This window comes from Schistocerca nitens, chromosome 3 (genome assembly GCF_023898315.1).
Source record: "Schistocerca nitens isolate TAMUIC-IGC-003100 chromosome 3, iqSchNite1.1, whole genome shotgun sequence".
NCBI classification, from domain to species: domain Eukaryota; kingdom Metazoa; phylum Arthropoda; class Insecta; order Orthoptera; family Acrididae; genus Schistocerca; species Schistocerca nitens.
Window position 1 is genome coordinate 753,652,839 of NC_064616.1, and position 19,376 is coordinate 753,672,214.

The following is a 19,376-nucleotide window of genomic DNA, read 5'->3' on the forward strand; positions in this document are numbered from 1 at the left end:
AACAAGTGATTTCATTCTGCTGTAGTGAAGAGCATGATGTGAAGGAAGTGGCATATTTCAGAGGATAATTTCATGTAATTGTGTACAAATTTAGTGCCAGCAACAAACAACTTAATCATAAAGGAATTCACCTCAGAAATGTAACTGGGACTTGATTATAATGAACTGGCTCATGACAAAGAAATCAATTTGATATGACACAAGTAGTCCTGCCCAACAACAACACTGATTTGCCAGGCCTGTTTCAGAATGACACTTTGGGTGCATGGGCATTTGGAAAGGAATTATGTTCAAAGCTCTCTGCTCACTCCTAAGAACAAATTTTCCCCATTGGAGTGAGCTAATGATTGTCAACAGTGGAGCTTGGAGGTTCAGTACATGTTGCCTCATCAGGTGAATCACATTTTATCAATTGTACTGAACATGATGTTCCTCATGTGCACCAGGAAGCATGTTTGGAAGACTGTATGAAATGAATTGGAAAAGTAGGAGCTGGCTTTGTAATAGTCTAGTGGAGATTTAATTACTCAGAAATGTTTTATCTGGTTCAGATAATGGTACTTTAATTGGAACTTCTTCATTGACTTGCTGGACAACCAGATTCTCTTCTCCATGTTAATGATACCTGCAACATTACAAGCCTAAGCTGATAGATTTCATACCTGATCACCTAAAACTGTGACAGATAGAAAGATAAAAATTCAAGAGTAATCACATGTCTTAGTGAACCAATAAAGCTTCCCTGTTTTGACCCATTGACCCAATTAAAATTTGGCAGGATGACCAGAAACAACTCACCAAACATTGAGAAAGTTATCTATACAATCTAATGAATCTACATCATTTGTTACAGACAGTGATGTCTACTTCATCCACAGTTGTGTCCATATCATGCTACAATGAGCCAAAGCTGTAATTGAAGCTTGTTGAGATATTTCACATTATTAGAATACACCTGAATAAAATCTCACATTTTTTGTGTATTGCGTATTGTGAAAAGGTGTGTAGTATTCATATGTGAAGCAAGTAAGTAGTTATATTGAGCCAATCAAGGGCATAAATTTTGTTTGTGGAATTCTTAGTACCGTAGTTTTAAGGTGCACATTTCTTTAATTACTGGGGCCAGAGCATGATGAGGCAAGAAGGTTGCAAAAATTTATTATGTAAGCACAACACGTTTTTTGATTTGCTCACTCCCCAACATCCGTGCCACTTACACTGTAGTGTCAGTCTCAAGGCTTATCATCTTTGAGCAATGTTCCCTGCATCTTTTGTTTCTCATAATGACATACAGACTAAATTTCCTTTCCTTCAGCATGCATAATTCTTATTTTTTCTTTTTCCTGTACCTGTCTGTTTGTCATCATGATTTTATAAATACATGAAAGCTAGAGCTTAAACTACATTTTTAAATTCGTATGTCTTTTTGCCCTCTTTCTAATTTGATGTCTGGGAAGTAAGACACGTGTATTCTGATGTATATGAGATTGATTTAATTTGTTTAGATTGATGCAGGGAGACAAAAATGACAGAGGTCTTAGGCCACCATTGCCCACACTAAAACTGAGTTTATTGTGCTGTTTATCTCCTTGTCATTCTGGTAAAGCAGGTTAGTCTACACTCAGGGACTTATTCCTCTGTACCCATCATGTGTAGGCATTTCTTAAAGTTCCATTGCCAGTCATGAGTTCTGCCATGAGTTTAATATGTTTCCACTGGCAGGGGTGGCCGAGCGGTTCTAGGCGCTACAGTTTGGAACCGTGCGACCGCTATGGTCGCAGTTTCGAATCCTGCATTGGCATGGATGTGTGTGATGTCCTTAGGTTAGTTAGGTTTAAGTAGTTCTAACTTCTAAGGACTGATGACCTCAGAAGTTAAGTCCCATAGTGCTCAGAGCCATTTGAGCCATAATATTTCCTGTTCAAGTTCAGGCTTACAGATCCTTTCCTGAAACAAGACTTAGACATCGCTACTTTGCCATGTTTTTTATTTTAAAAAATTCTTTTTTTAATGTGGACTCTAGTCCAGCACTCTACATGGTGCCTTCTGATCTGTCTAATTAGTTGTGATTCTAATATTGCCTAAGTGATGTTTAAGACAGGTTCCAGTCCAATAAATGAAGTCATCATGCCTCTCCTGACCTTGTTCATTGGCACTAATTTCTGAGTGACCGGGGACTCACAGCAGATTTAACCTGTCACTTTCTCCTAGTTTCCTAAGGGCTGCATGGTGTTCTGCAACTATCTTTGTTCTCATTTTTGGGGCTGATAGGGATTTTACAGCTGCTCGATTGTGTGAGTAAATGTAGATTCTACAATCCTTGTAGCACGTGGACAAATTCTCCTCCATGCACACTCTGTAAGTGGATATTTCTGCCTGGAATACTGTGACCAGCATCCCTAGAGAGACAGCTGTCTCTAGTTTAGGCTTTATCCCATTTACTCTGGCCCCAGCACCTTCATGTGTTTTCGAGCCATCAGTAAACTGGACTGCATCTCCTGTAAGGTGTCATGGTTCATTCATACACTGCACCCTTCTTCCAATTGTTACATTCAAACATGTACTGTAGTAGCTGGAACTTAGTGTATGGTCAGCTGGCCTTTCCCTGTCCATTCCTCCTCTCACATTTACCACATTTACTATATTGGTGTGAAATTCTGGATATTCTAAATGAATCCAGTTATTTATAGCTTTTAACCTGTATACCCTTACTGCAGCCACCTCCATTCTAACCCAAAGTTGTAATGAGGCATGGATATGAAGTTAATATTCATTTTTGTATTCTTTTTGAATAACAGTTATTTAATTTTTTTGTTCTGTACCATTACTTTCTTGTTATTATTGGGTTTATTATCTTTTATTTATTTATTTATTTGCTTCAGTTGGAGACAGAGATTAGCAGTAGAACACATTGTTATGAAATGCTTCAGTCAGCTTATGACTGTACCAGACTTTTCTGACAATGAGATGCTCTAGGGTTGCATCATAGGTACCAGTACTGGAAAGTGGTTCAACAGGGAAGAAAAGGTTGTTAGAGATGGAAGAATGGTAGCTCATTACCAGCTGGACTATGGGATTGCCTCTTTTTTTTAATTCATTTGCTCTTTTACAATTTATTCTGTATTGTGGCTGATAGGTGTGTTGTAGGAGTATTGTGGAAATGCGTGCATAGCAGAATTCAGAATGGTTGTTGATAAAAAAAAAATTGATTAGTTTCAGAAAAGTGCTGCTTCAGAGTTCTCTCTCTCTCTCTCTCTCTCTCTCTCTCTCTCTCTCTCTCTCTCTCTCTCTCTCACACACACACACACACACACACACACACACACACACACACATGTGAACACACAACTGTTTTCAGTATTAGCTCTTTGGTGTGTTGTGATCTATCCTTATATAATATATATACCATAAACTATATTATGTATGCCATAGTTTATGGTTTGATTCATTGCAGTAGGCAAGCTTTGTGCTTAGGAGTTTAATGAAGACATAAGTTACGACAGCTCTATGTCTGCCAACTGTAGCAGAAATTAATGACCTAATATCTCCGTCAGACTTTTTGCAGACGTTGGATGCATTACCACACTCACGTAAATGCCGTGTTATATTTATATCTCGAATTCTTGCTACAACACAAAACATGTAGAATGTATTTACATGATCCAAGTGTACAACATCACTCTTTCTTATAGGTAAGCTACTTGTAAACTTTGATACCATCTTATTGAGGTGTTTCTGCATCAGTTTTGTAAATTGTGGTGGATGTATTATTTTTGTCGGTAATATGATTGATAATCCTATATATTTCATGTGTACAAAATGTTAACAGCTATTTATGGAAGTTGGATAAACAGAAATGCACTGAAATAATTTAGGATTCATTGTGTTGGGACTTTTATTTCCACTATAAATCATTTGTACATAGTGTCAGAAATGTGATGTAATGAAATAAAGAGCAGAAATTTTAAATTATTAATTGTTAAAGTAGTTTCAGTGAATGTTAACAAATTTGTATTTCAGATATCTGTGTGCGGAATTTCTGTTGTTATCTGTGTGCACAATTTATGTTCTAGCAGATAGTTTTACTAAGAAAATGATGATTGGTTTTATACTATGTCACTGCTTGTACTAAATTTGTTTAGTTAACACTTACTGATCACCTTCGGGTATTTTTAAGTCTGTAATGCCACAGTGTTTGTTCAGAAAAAAGGAACCTAAGGTGGCTCGAAAACAGTGTGGAAAACCAGAAGTGTGTCTGAAAAATGTAAAATTTGTTTGCCATTCTGATTATTTAAAACAATGTTATTTGAGGGCAAATTATGCCAAGTAATGCATGCAAACAATAAAAAGATATTTCTGAAGCAATTTTTCTTTTGTATAGACACTAATGATGATTGTAAACTTCATTTAATCTGTGAAACACTGATTTTTTCAAAATTATCATCAGTCTGTAAATATTTGCTGTGAACAAAAATGCCATATACAGACATGGAAAGTCCATCACACTTTCTTCATTAAAGAAGAAAAGAAAACTCTTCTCATATTTGCTTTCCTATTCCAAAGAAGATCAATGTAGCACATCTGCACATCTGGAAAATCTCAATCTGGTATCTCCTCTGCAGTCTGGCTGCCTCTCTCATGCATTTGATTGAGTTATGGATTTTGTATATACCCATATAAACAGCATTGAAATTATCAATTTAAGCTTTGGCTCAGATCATCACATGAATCCTGTGGAAATGAATATGTGAAATATGTCATTCACTTGCCATTTGATCAGTTGTAGCTGTAGTTGTGCTCATAGTAGTCATAGTACATACTTGAACGTATTGAACGGCAATAGGTGCTCATTGGGATTACTCTTAGAGAAATCTGTTTTAAATACTTGTAAAAAATAAGTAAATGACATCTAGACATGTACTAGATACAGATTGTAAGTAGGATGGCAAAATTTGTCAGCACTCTTGGGTGTATGATTAAGTCCCTTTATTGTTGTTACTGTATGACTAGTATTTTTGCTCTAGTGTGTGAATATGTTTCATTTAAATAAGCGCAGCTGTGTTTTGATAGGAAAAAGTTTATACAATTAAAATTTTCATTTTATGTTTAAAAAATCTTAGTGTGACCCAGGCACAGTCTTGTCATATGAACAAAGCAATGTTATAGTTTCGTTGTGTTTGATTTATGAAGCTATCCACTTTGTATCACAAACCTACTGCAGTACTAAAGAAATTATGCCATACAGGTTGCGCATGCTGCACAGTCGCAAAGTTAGGCAGACAGCCATGCAGCTAACACCAAAACAAGACCAGAGTGGCTGTGATGAATCAAATGATACGGGTGCTGGAGAATCCAAAGTTAAAGAAGGGGATGAAGGAGATGATGACAATGAAGATGAGGCAGATGATGGAGAGAGCGGCAATGAAAGTGATGGGACGCAACCAGAAGAGGTCTGTATGTTTTTAAAGACTTGGCACTAATGTGAACTTAGTTCACCAATTTGCTATACAATTAATTTTTAATTCTGTTTAATTTAATAAAACTTTTCACATGGACTAGTGTGGTTTGATCTGATATTTTGACTTGGCAATAGGTCTTACAAGACAGCAGCAGGAATTACTCTGGTAATACATAGTAACATCATAAGTAAATGGAATTAAATGTATGTGGGTTTGCAGGAACTAATGAGGGTTTTGGGAGGGGAAGAAGCTTAGCTATGTTGAAACAGGACTGTGCTGACATAGGCCTCTTAAAAAATTTTCCCATTAATTGAGAATATAAAATAAAAACTGTAATACCACAGTTTGCTTTTTTACAATTGTTGTATCCTGTAGTGATGCTTGGGTTCCAAATGCAGAAAACAGACAGGAGAGACACAACAGCAGCTATATGAAAAGTGTCTACTTAACTCAATGAGTCAGATCTGAAGTGCAGTTCACAGAGCCCTGGTCCATAGCTGAGTCAGTTACACAGCAGTCACTGATAGAGAGGGGTGGTGTGCTAGCAGGCTTTATTCACAACAGATGGGGATGATGGTAGGTTGTGATGGGGTCTTATCCACTGCCATAGTAGTGCTGCCTGTGCTGGCTGACAGGAGAGTTCATAGGACAGTCATTGGTTGGTGGCCGCATTTGCTGTGTGGCTGCTCCCTGTGTTCACCATCGTAGTGTACTGGCTTTGCTGATAACAACGGAGATGTGGTTGGAGAGGGGGGGGGGAGGATCTAGAAACAGGTGTTTCTGACAATGCAGGAGTTGATAATGTGGCTAATGGCAAATCCAAACCTGCACCCTGATGTTCATCTCGCGAATGGCCTGGAACAACGGTCAAGAGAGTGGTCATGGGGTGCACACTCTCGCCCTGGCCCTGTCAATGACACAATGGCAACTTGTGGGTCCTCGGAGGCATGCAGAGAAGCAGTAGGGCAGAGAGGACCAGATCTCTGTGGCAGGGGCTGCTTATTGTGCAACGACGTTGGTGGTGCTACATTGACATCCGTTGGCACCCTCTCTGGTGGTGGCAGCAAGTGTGGCTGGGACTGCAAGATCTTGTAGAGCTCCATCTGTGAAACTGAAATATCTGCAGCAGGATCATGCAGCCAACAGGTGCAGAGCTGATTCTGATGATTCTGATGCCTCCCTTGCAGCCCAGATGAACCCTGTGCTAGATAAAAGAGAGTGGCCCAAGATTTGAATGATGATGCCCCATTCCCAGTGCCTGTTTCGGCTAAAGACACTGAAAAATATATGATCATTGGTATTAAATAAGTACATTGCAGAGGAAGAACCAACTGCGGCAGTGGGTGTAGCAGATGCAGCAGTGTTGTTTGTCAGTGTCTATGTAGCAGTTCCACAGGCGACGTGCTGTTGCATGGATGGGAATGGTTGAGGGCAGGAAACTCACCAGAGCTTGCTCCCACGTGTTGGATGCACATAACTCGTCCATTTGCTGCTTACATCATGGTGTGCACGTGGACAGGGAAAAAAATTACCATATATAAGTAAATTTGCAAAACTCAGTGAATACCAATTACATAAATTATTCTAACTGTATGAACCTACTGATCAGCAATATTTGGTCTTTTTTGGTAAACATTACTCATCATCTTAATATTAAAACTATGTTTCATTGTGCCTCCATCTGTGGCAATGCTATCTTAAGCACTGCATACAAGTCTTTTAAGGCATGTTGAAGTTTTTTTATTTTTTTAAAATTTTTTTTAATTTTTTTTTAAAGCATCCTTCAAATAAGACACCCACAACCTCATCTGTTGATTCCAATAATAAAAAAGGTATCTCTTGCAGAATGTTCCCTTAAATTATTATCTAGTTACAGTAGCTTTTATGTGCATTTTCTTGATTATATAAATATCAACAAGTGAGAAGCCAAGATTTCACCTTTTTATGTGTTGGAAATATTGCTGAATTTCATATAAACCTTGTCAGGTTGCTTCCAGGATCAATGTTACATCAGCAACTTTTACATTTATTTTTGAAAGTAATCTTTTGTCATTCTGAGGCATTGCCTGTAACTATGAGCTAATCAGTACATCATATTATTTTGTTATAACAACTTTGATATGTCAGTATCTCAGTAAGTTCTGAGGTCTCGTAATAGTGCTTCTTCTTCTTCTTCTTCTTCTTCTTCTTCTTCTTCTTCTTCTAGAGCCTATCTATTCAAGATGTTGGTGACCATCATAGGTATATCACTTTTACTTGTTTGCAAAAGTTCCTTGCTTACGTGTGAAGCTCATGTCATTAAGTTTAGAAGCCAAGAAGTTCTTCTTTTCCCTCAACCTCTTTTACAGGTATCTTTCTTTGAAGAATCTTCTGTAACTGTTTCTACAAGTTCCCATTCCTCATTATGTTGCAGATATTAGAATGTTGCTGACTTCTCATAATTTCTAATGGCATTAGCCACACTATTATTTCCTTCTGTAAGATCAGTGATAGGTATTAACCCTTTGGCTGCTGCAGCCGTGCATCCATCTTGCCAGGTTGAGCGCACTGTTGAGGCCGCCTAATCCTGGTACCTGCACTAATGGCTTTCCCCATGGACCGTTGCCTGCGGCTGAGTTCGCCGCTTGGCCAAGCATGCCCTGTACTGAATATTTCTCGAGCTAGGGCATTCGCGGCTCTCTTGCCTTCTGAGTGTGATCACTGACACACACTGTATCTCGATACTTTTTCCGTGGCTTTGAATCTGCAGGTGAATTACTGGACACACATGATGTCCATTGAAACTGCTTATGTTGCTAAGAATCACTATAATAAACTATATGTAGAATTAATTATTGTTTGCTTTGCCATCTTAAGCTTACTGCAATTAATGAAAAAGAATTTCACACCAGACGTGTTTTGCTTTTATTTACAAAGCATCTTCTGTGTTCATTGGTTTTCCTGGTTCATATTTACAACCTCTACACACCACTGCTTTCCCTCTCTTCATTAGTGGAGGTTGACATCTAAAGACGACATCTTTGTACACATATAGCTGGCAGCCTTTTTTTGCCATTTTCAGCTTATTCTTCTGCTGCATTGGCACTGTAGCTCACCTCATGTATGGCACTCAAGTTGTGCACATAGTGGTACATTGCATGATCTACATTCGTATTTTGTTTCTCGGTGCACTTTCTGCGTGGAGCATAGTGTACATTTCTTTGAGTTCTCCATCTCAATGACCTTTGGAAAATGCCTCCCAGTAAATCTTAGAGGATTCTCGTCTACAGAGCGCCTTTCTCTGCCAGTTTTCCTCCAATCTTTTGCATAAGCTTCAACAGTCTCTCTTTCCAGACACAAATGAAGTTCTACTAGTTGCATTTTTCATCCTATTACTACTCTGTGGAGAGCATGGGCATTTAAAATGCACAGAGCCAGTACGTGGAAAAAGAACTTTTTGTACCATTTGACAGTCTTTTGTACTGATTGCACTGAACTCAGCAGCATGTCACAGCGGTCAACAGCACCCATACTCTTGTTGTAATCTGCAACACATTGTGGTTTCCTTAATCTTTCACCTGTCTCTCTGTTTGTCTTTTCCATCTCAACCATTTCTGCAGTATTATAGGTGGTCAGCATCCACACTTTTGTCACACCATTTCATGGCAAGGATTGTGTCAGTGAACATAAACTGTATTTCTCCTCATTTTAGTTTGTTCTGTAATTTTGGCACATTGCATCTGTTTTTGCGAACAGTACCACATGCATTTGTTCCTTGGTTATGAAGCCAGAGGAACAGGTCTGGCTTGAATACCAATTATCGACATAGAGCGTATGTCCCCTTCCTAAAAATGGTTTCATCTATGTTGCTACTATGTCACCACTTGTCCCCAGATTGTGGAAGTCAATTTCAGTATTTGTGCCTGTGTAAACAATGAAATCCAGGATATAACCTAACTGGTAGTCAAATAGCACAAATGTTTTTATTCCAAACGTACTTCTTTTGGAGGGAATGTACCGTTTGAACGATAATCGCCCTTTGAGCAAGAGGCTTTCATCAATGCAGAGCTTTTGGTATGGATGAAATGTACTGTGAAATGTTGCATGAATTTTATCAACAATATACCTAATTTTAAATAACCTGTCCCCTTCGTTGCTGATACAGTTACCACTGAAGTGAAGCATTCTTAAAATTAACAGAAAATGGTCCCTGGACATAATTTCGCCAAAAACAGGAATGTTCAAGAGTATGTCTGTGGACCAGTAGTCACTGATTTTCAGCTTTTTCACACGAGCCATTAGCATACAAACAGCGATGAAGGAATAAATTTCCTCGAAACCCGTTTCTTTCCATCTGGACAAATGAGAATGCTCTGATTCTGACTTATTTTCTTTCGTATCATATGCTACAAATTTCATAAGTTCTTCTGTTAAAAATATCAGGAAATATGACAAAACACTTGAATCTGGCCCTAAGCCACACTTCTGTCCAGAAGCTGAAGCATCAAACTCTTGCATAAATGGACAAAGATCACTTTTCTTCCAGTCAAACGTGTCACTAAAGCGAGCTCTTTTCGCTGGTGCTTCACTATCACTCTCAGACCCATCAGATTCTGAATGATATATCTCCCTTGTTGACAGATGCATTGTTCCAGCTGAAGTACACTGCACAGGACTGTTATTTCGAGATTAAATCGAAGAATAATCACTACCACTGCTGTCGAAAATTTCATTTTCACTGTTGCTTCTAGTGAGAATTTTGACGATTTCTTCGTCTGTAAAACCACAACGGCATGCCATTTTCTTCTCACAATGTTAACGGTGTCAACAGTCAGTAGAAGCACACATGAAAACTGCAGCACAAGAACACAGCAGCAAATGCTCACAAGACTTCAAACGTGTGAGCGGAATGCTGAACAGCTACTAGGCACTCAGCAAGAATATACAACTCGCTGCCATAAGCCACAGGGGAAGAAGCAGCAGCATGCCTCAACACGTCAGGAGGACAGAGGTGCCACAAAGGTGGCACACGTAGACACGTTCAGAGTACCAGGTAGAAGGAGTGGGCGCACATAAACATGTTCAGAGTACCAGGCAGAAGGAGTGGGCGCACGTAAACACATTCAGAGCACACAGGGACAGGTACAAAGACTCGCGTTAACATGTCCAGAGCAGTTAAAGGGTTAAGTGACTATTGTGCATTCAAATTTATTCATTTATTCTGTATTTTCCCATTGAAAAAAGATACTTTAAATAAAAAGTACATAGTGATCATTCTTCATTGAAAAACTAATGTATTGGAATTTCTACTCAAAAATAATTTCTTGTGCTTATCTATAGAAAGCAACATTTGTATAATAAGTCATTTCAGTTAACATAAAAGATTTTGGAAGCCTGTAAGATACAAGTCTTGTGCTTTATCATCCCTGTAATCATTAATTAATGTTTTGCAGGAAGAAGACAAGAATCTGACTGCTGAAGAACTGCATCGCAAGATGGAACGTCTGTCTCGTCAGAGTGATCATTCCTTGCAGGCACTGAGTACATCAGCTCAGCAACTAAGAGCCACTTGCTTTGGCCAGGATCGATATTTTCGACGATTTTGGTCATTGCCATGTGCTGGTGGCATCTTTGTGGAAGCTATGGAGTCTGCTGAGCCTGATCTTTACAATAAATATGTTGAAGAAGCTCGCAGTAAACAAGAAAGTTGTGAATCAGTGCCTGGGAACAATTATACGGATGCTCAGACCAGTGAAAATGCGATGGATAGAATAAAGGATGAAGAGGTGGACAAGATTGAAACTGAGCGTAGAAAAACACAGATAAGTAATGTAGATGAAAATAAAGAAAAACCCAATGAACTTAAAATGACATTTACTGAGCAGATGGATAACAACTCAGTTACACATGTGACAGACAATTGTCATGTGAAATTGGAAGAAAATTGTAGACCTGAAGACAGTGAAACTAAAAGGTTGTCTTCTTCAGAAGGGTGTATTGAGTCTCCAGTGAAAGTGAATGAAGGTAGTGAATCTTTGTGTGTGAGTGTCGATTTGGATAGCTCATTGAAAAATCGATATACAGTTCCTGTTGCTGAAAAACTTTCAGATGGATGTCAAGTCAAAACAGAAACTCCTGAAGATAGTTTGAGTGCTGTGAAAATGGAAATTAAAAGTGATATGTTTAATAGTGAGCTAAAAGACATGAAGAAAGAGAATAATACTGATACTGTTAGGCATGGCAAAAAGGAACAATATCTCTTTACAGTGAAACATCAGACTGAAGATGATGATGAAAAACCACAAAGCAGTTATCTGGACCATGGACATATTCAGTTTGAGCATCTAGGTGAATGCATGGAAAAGGCAAACAGTGAAATACCCCAAGTCATTGTTCCAAATGGGGATAAATTCAATGCTATAAACCACTTGTATAATCTAAATTCATCAAACATGTTCAACAATGGAAAGGATCTCAATGGTAGTTTCCTACTTAGTGGAGGTGCTGGGAATGTAACATCTGAGAGAACGTGGTTCAGTATTCTACCAAGAGATGCATGTGATTCAAATTCAGTCACAAGTGGAACGATCATGCCTCGGTAAGTAGATTACATTAATTTGATGTAAATATGAAATCTGTATGTGTAGATGGGTCACTATAGCAGGAACAATAATAACAAAGCCATTTGGCTTTCTGGGGCATTTGAAACAATCTTCTCTATAACATGGATACCACAGATTGTGCTGTCCATGTTTTTATGCAATGCAGTGCTCCAATATAGGCAATCGGCCCAATGGAAGATAGCAAATTTCATGAAGCAATCATTCATGTGCATAAGGACCAGTAAAGGAAACTAAATCAATGAAAGGTGACTAATTTTGATATGCAGTAGCTCATATGCTTATGTACCATGAAACAAATAGTGGCTGTGGAAATAACGGCAGACTAGAAGTTGTTAAGTATGGGTAGTGAGAGAACTCTAAGGATGAGAAATAGATGATGGGTACTTTGCACGTTGAGAGGGCAGAACTTACAGAAATTGTAATTTTGGAGAGATGTTTACACTGTTTACATGCTTAGTTATTAACCATTTTATGAGTTACTGTAATAATTTAGCTACTTATTTATACATTTCTCTTACCTAGAGAGATAAGGGCTTGCAGTCCCTCTCTGGCATCTAACATGGTGCCCTTAGAGATTATCGTCACAGTTATCAGTGCAATTTGTACGGGAGATGAGATATCTACAATAAATTACTAAAGTAATGAACATAGTCATTACATTAATGTCAGTCTCAATAACACTGTGATAAGTATGTCCGCCTAGCTTAATGTTCCTATCAGATGATGGTATCGATATCAGAAAGGTATATCAGAGCATCAAAATTTATCAACTCTGGGAAAGTTATTCAATCTTGTGAACATCAAGAGCTAATTTGGAAATGTTATCAAAAGAAAACACAGTGGATATGAAGAAGAAAGAAGAAAGACAATGGTGCAAGCTAACCACCCTACTTGGGAAATATATAATGATATGTTGCATCAGTGTTCTCAATTTGGTAGTAAGGTCTATTGGGATCCGGGCAAGTGAACAACTCTGACAATAAGGTATGGCTGTACAGTCATAGGTGTTGGTTGTCCACCACTGTGCATATGCCCTAATAACAGCCCCAGATTTTTACAATAGGTTTTCTCTGGCACACACCATTTACACATATGAAGTTTAGCATATATTTTAGTAATTAATAAATTATAAAATGAATCAAAATTAAGTGGTAATGCAATGATAAAGACTATAGTCACACAGTGGTTAAGTTAAGTTGATTAACATTTATTGTTCAGTTCAAACAGTGTATAGGTTTCCACCCCAAGATTATTGTAGCTAAGCACCAATTAAGATTGCATGAATAGCAAATAGATTTGGCAGATTCCCCAGTTAAATCAGTTTCCTTGAGAGCAAAACCAAAGCTCATGCCTTGACTATGCTTTGCTGTTAAAATTTATCAGTGATGCTGCTTCACTACCCACTAAAGTTCATCCCAAAATAAACTACCACTCCTGCCAAGTTAAAGCCCTCAAGTCCCAAAACCATAAATCACTTTAAAGCACTGCAAAAATGTTAAAGTCCTTGTGCTGCTCAAAATTATATCCTCTGTAAAATTTCAAAGAATTTAAACAGCATGGCTGCACTGCCACCCAGAAACTCAGTTCAACTTCTGCTGTAAGTCACTCAGACTCACCATCCACTGTCCAGACAAAATGACTGACTATCTGCAAAAGACTATGAGGTGCAACAACACCACCTCTTTAACACCTTGGGAAACCAGCCCATGTGAGGTGTGTTCATAACTTGTTACAATTTTATGTTAAAATGACCATAATTGAATATAGATTGCTTTTATTAAAACTAAACATATTGAAATGAGAACCTTCTCCTCCTGGTCATTTTTTAACAGTCCAAAAACATTCTATCATGTACATTACACTAAATATTCATGAATATGTGATAGGGTGCCATTATGCATAACTGTTAAAACAAGAAAATACAAGGAAATATTTATATATGCACAAGTGCTTCATATCAAAACAGAGTACAATGTAGTGCTCTTGGTTTTTATGTAGCTACACTGGTTGGAGTATAGCCAATTTAATTGGTGGCCTGGCTCAATCAAAGTGCATAATACTTCATTTAACACAGAAACATCTGATATATCTAAACAAAAAACCATCTACGACAAGGGTAAAGATATAGGAAAGCACATGCAATGCCATGATACATTTAGCTATGGTTAGTTTAATTGAATAGTATTCATAAAAATCATCATTGAGCTCCAGTTTGACATACTGTTTACATATATGGCAGTATAATTTAAAGTGTTTTGCAATCAAATCATAGATTATAAAAATCTATGTCAATTAAAAACAGTGTTGTGTAATGCTGCACTGAACTCATTAGATCGTGACACGCAATTTGGCATCCCCATTTATTACATATTTTCATTGGGTAAAATTTTAGTATTTTTCTATGTAATATTGCCAAGTGATGTTCTGTGGCTTCAAAGTGACACTCTTGGCAGTCAGCTACATATCTGGAGCTGCCATGAGTGCCAGGACCTGTTTAGGGTTTGCCACCCATTACCTGTGGTGTCTCACCTTTGAACGCAGTGCACAGTGCTGGCTGAGTTTATGAAGGTCATCCTCACCACTGTGTTGCACTCCCAGACTAAGCCAAGAGTCAATCAGATTTATAAACACAGTGGAATGAGGAAATCTTGAAGTTTGCTAACAATTGTACTGGTTTGCCATAGAACAGAAAGATGACGGATGAGCTCTATCAAAAGAAAAATGATACCAATGATAACTGGAAAAGTTTTAGTCTCCTGTTGAAAGTGGAATGGTTTGTAGGCTACTGGGTAATTTGTTCTGCAGAAAATGAAGCAGAAGATAGACAAATATTTAGAGTTGTGCACTGGTACACTCAAGATTTTAGATTTATATTGCAGTTAAGAAATGATAACAGGTATTTTCTATGTGAGGAGAAATGTTGACGAGTCTAGTGAATGAATAACACAGAATATGTGAAATGTTGCTTGTCTGGTTGCATCCATGCTTACCAAGCAGAGACAAGATGAACATGATTGTGCAGTTGAATGTCACACAAACACACATATCTTATGCAAAGATTAATGGCTAGCTCAAGTCGCTTGAAGTTTTTGCTGTTTATGCTGTACTGAACTGCGTCACAGTAGCAGAGAAGCAGCAAAGCTAATGACTGGACTAGTTTTTGTTTTGTTTTAGCTTTAAACTTTTTCTACATTTCTTAATGGTATTTAAGTGCAAGGGAAATTTCCATTTGCTGAGGTACTCTTTCTCAACCCAATGTACATGCTCATCCACAGTTACTCTGTGTACTTTTGCTGGCTTTTAGTAGGATTATGAGGTACCATCAAGGATTGTTGTATGAATTCCTCAGTTAAAATGTTCACAAGTCAACTTTTGGTGCAAAATAACAATTATCGGGAATGTATTGGAGTTCTTTTGGAGATTCCTGTTTAGTGCCCATTTTTAAACTGAATAGAGATAGACGTTAATGCCTGAGATTAAAGGATTGCTGTTGTTGGGGCTAGTGTGTAAGATACAGATACTTATAGAATGTCAAATCAAACACCTTTCAGCCATCTAAAGTTCCAGATAATTATTTTATTGGGCTACCAGTTTTGGCAATATATCTTCAGGCCCCCTGACCAACGTGTAGGAAGATTCCAACCTCATTTCCAGTCAAATTAGGGGCCAGCATTCAAAGACTAGTATCTGCAGATTATTGAGACAGTGATCACTTCAAACATCAGCTGCCAATGGTGATGTTTGATGTGATCACTGTCTCAAAAATCTACAGACACCAGTTTTTGAATGCTGGCCCCTATTTTGACCGGAACCAAGGTTGGGATCTTCCTCCATGTCTATCAGGGGTCCAGAAGATGGTGTAATATATCACCAAAACTGGTAGCCCAATAAAATAACAATTTGGAAATTTAGATGGCTGAAAGGTGTTTGATTTGTCATTCTGTACTGAACAGCTGAGGTCCAGAACCATCTCTGAAAAGATGGACATACAAAGACAGGTGCTTATGGTTGTTACTTGCAGGAGCCATACTGTAAGTAGTAGCTTGAAGTTTACTAAAAGATAGCAGCCACTTCCTTGTGTGTACCTGGAGTGAGCAGAACTGAAATTTTTAAATCTACATCTACACACATACTCTTTAAACCACAATGAAGTGCACGGCAGCATTGTAACACGTGTGAGGGTTTCATTCTGTTCCAGTCAAAAACTGAGTGTGGTAATAATTACTGCCTAATCTTGCATTTGTGGTGTTTGTGGGAGCAATAAATTGGGGGATGAACTATATCCCAGTTCAGATTTTCCAACATTTCTGTGGTGCTCTGAGTCAGGCAAACCTGTGATGACGTCAGATGTCTGTCCAGCAGTAGGAGATGGAACACCATCTGTGGCTGCCAGCCATGCAAAAGTTTAGCTCTGCTCTTCTTCCTGATTAGAGTTATTCTGTAAGAACTGAGAAAGAAAAGGGCCTCCTTCACCAGAAATTCCATGACTTATTTGCAGATTTGCATTTTGAAAGTTTGCACGAGACGTTGTGCCTCACCATTGGATTGCAGAAGGAAGGGAGGCACCATGATGTGTGTGGTAAATGCCATTGCGTGAGCAGAAATGTGTACAAGAGTGGTCCAAAAATTGAGGACCATTAGCCAAAACCACTATACAAGGTAGGCCTTCAACAGAAAAAAATGTTGAAAACACTTTGATTGTCATGTGTGCTGTGGTAGATGGTCAGTGAACAATATCAGGAACTAGGAAAAAGGTATCAGCAACCAATATCCAAAAATGTCTAAATAAGATCCGGCAAAGACAATATGGATTCTTTGTGCTGTGGTAGACAGACAGTGTACAATATAAGGAAACTAAGAAAATGCATCAACAACCAATAACCAAAAAGTTTATAAATTAGGTCTAGCAAAGTTGATATGGATTCTTTCTCAAGGTAGCGTGGGCAGTGGCCAAGGAGAAGCTGCGACCTCGCACTCCATCTCATGATCAGTATCGGAGTTGAACATGTACCAAAGTGCTAATGGTTTAGGATGGGAGGCTCCCCAATGACCTCGATGTAACAGGTTGAGGTCCTCCCTACACAACATTGCTGGAATCACAGCATGTGAAGTACCCACTTCTGTCAACAAGAGAATGACACAATCTAATAGAGAAAGACAATGATGGAAAGCATAGAAGTTCTGCAATGGGTCAGATGCCCAACCCAGCTGGTGGTAAGGCCACCTGTGTTGGATCATGCCACAATTTGTTTAAGCACTGGGTTTGCAGCTGCTGTGGATGCAGTCCTGGAGCTGGTAATGGGGAAACCATCAATAGATTGTCTTGCTTCTGTTCAAATGCAACATTTCTTCCTGATCAAACAATGGATCGGGCCCCAAGGACATCTGACACAATGTGTTCACATTTTCGTGCTGTGACGTAGGCCGGAAATAGGTTTCGTGATTGTATCTTGATAAAAATAAGTCCCAACATTCTAGGCAATTAGTGGCTTTGTTAGGTAAAGCAGCAGAAAGATGAAACAAGGGGAAAGTAAAGGTTTAAGATCTGTGAGTAAGTGGAATTTGGTACTGTATAAGAAAACATGTAATCCTTTTAAGGCACAAATGATCACAAAGGTGTGTGTTTTTTTTTTTTTTTTAAACAGTGCAGCTGATCTGCATTGAGTGTTTGACAGGAGTCAATGGTGGGAAGTCCAGCCATCTGTACATATTAGAGTTGGGATGCGAAATAGTGATGATTTTTCAACACAGACACTTCAATAAAGAGCTTATTCCAACCTGTAGACAATGAGGAACTACAATGACTGGCGTTGTCCATTTGTTCTGAGGAAGGCTTAGTAGGACAAACTGATGCAGTGTGGCCTTTCTTGTAACACTTGCACAATGCCTACTGCCTGGGACAAGCAGCTCTCTCACATTGCACAAAGTGAGAGGGGCATGATGGAAGTGCCACACAGTGTCGTTGTTGCTGTTGCCAATGCATTTGTGAGTTGTGGCTAGGTTTTCTGGTTTGAACAGCATTGACTTCCCCTTCACTCGATGAACTTGTGCTGTGTACTTTTGTGACACACTATCATTGACTGCAACATTGTCCCATGCCTCAATTTGGTGGCCCACTGTGCAGGAGATTTGAAAGGACTAAGCAATATTTAAAACTTCTTCCAAGACTGAATCTTCACATTGAAGTGTTCTCCAATGAACTTACTTATTGGGTGCTAGGTGGATGATTAAATCTCTGACTCTGGAGTCTATAAAGGATTCTTTGGAAGTTTTAGTAAGAAAGCAGCACTTATGGCTCAAACCCTACAGCTCCACCATTGCCCAAGCCCAATAAGACTGAGCTTTGCGGCACTGGTAAAATTCTACATGTGTAGCAATGATGTGGGTGTGCTTGCGATGGTAAGATGACAAAAAACTACACATTTCATTAAAAAAGAGTGAGGCCTATTCTTGCAAAGGGACTAATTTACATAACAACTGGTGCACACGAGGAGAAATCCATGATAAAGACAATGCCTTACAAGTCCATCTGTCCGTCACCCTAAATGCAATGAAGTCCTGGCAGACTCATTTTTCATAAGCTTACCAATCTTCAGTGGAACCATCATATTGTGGAACTGGCGGTGGGTGCACCTGAGATGGTGGAACTTGAACTGTCAACATCGTCACAAGTTTTTCCAATGTGGCTGTAGTAAGTTGCTGCTGCTGGAGAAGTGATTGAAGTTCCAATCCTTGGATTAGTTACATGAAAAAATGTTCTCTGAAGTTGAGCACATGAGGATTCTACTCATCACCACTTGTGTTCTAAATCTGAACACAATAAAAGACATGGTCATAAGAAACCACCTATTTATTAAGTCAGAGCATGACAGTATAAGTACAATACAGTTTAGAGAAGAGACACAACTGCCACTCAGAACCAGTGCATGGCTATATAAGAAGCATTTGCCCAATGGGGGCCACTTGGTATCTCTGGTAGTGATAAAGGCACAAGACCATGGTCTGTGGCCTCTGGCTTGATTTCTGGAGTAGCCAAATGGCACACTACGCAAATGAGTGCACGTGTATTGACACGTGCCACGGTAGTGGTTGTGGATGTGCAGTAACGTGCAGGTGGCTTCACATGCAACTGCACTATGTCATCATTGCATTTCATATCCATACAAATTTTTATGGGGTGACTGATCCCAGTTGTGAGTGATGTAGTTGTTGTAGTTATTGGTATCACTTCTCTGCATTTTGTGAACTGCGCAGTTTTACACTTGGAACAATTAAAGCTAGCTGCCTATATTTGCACCAGTTATTGACGTCTGAC

At 38.8% G+C, this 19,376-nt stretch overlaps 1 protein-coding gene across 1 annotated transcript in view; it reads left to right on the forward strand.

The window, feature by feature from the left end:
* The window catches only part of LOC126249416 (bromodomain adjacent to zinc finger domain protein 2B-like), a 352,537-nt gene that overhangs the window by 222,355 nt on the left and 110,806 nt on the right, over nt 1–19,376 (forward strand). The window contains exons 26-27 of the mRNA XM_049951070.1: nt 5,246–5,450; nt 10,892–12,036. Of these exons, the coding sequence (XP_049807027.1) occupies nt 5,246–5,450; nt 10,892–12,036 (1,350 nt within the window). The remainder of the gene's footprint in view (nt 1–5,245; nt 5,451–10,891; nt 12,037–19,376) is intronic.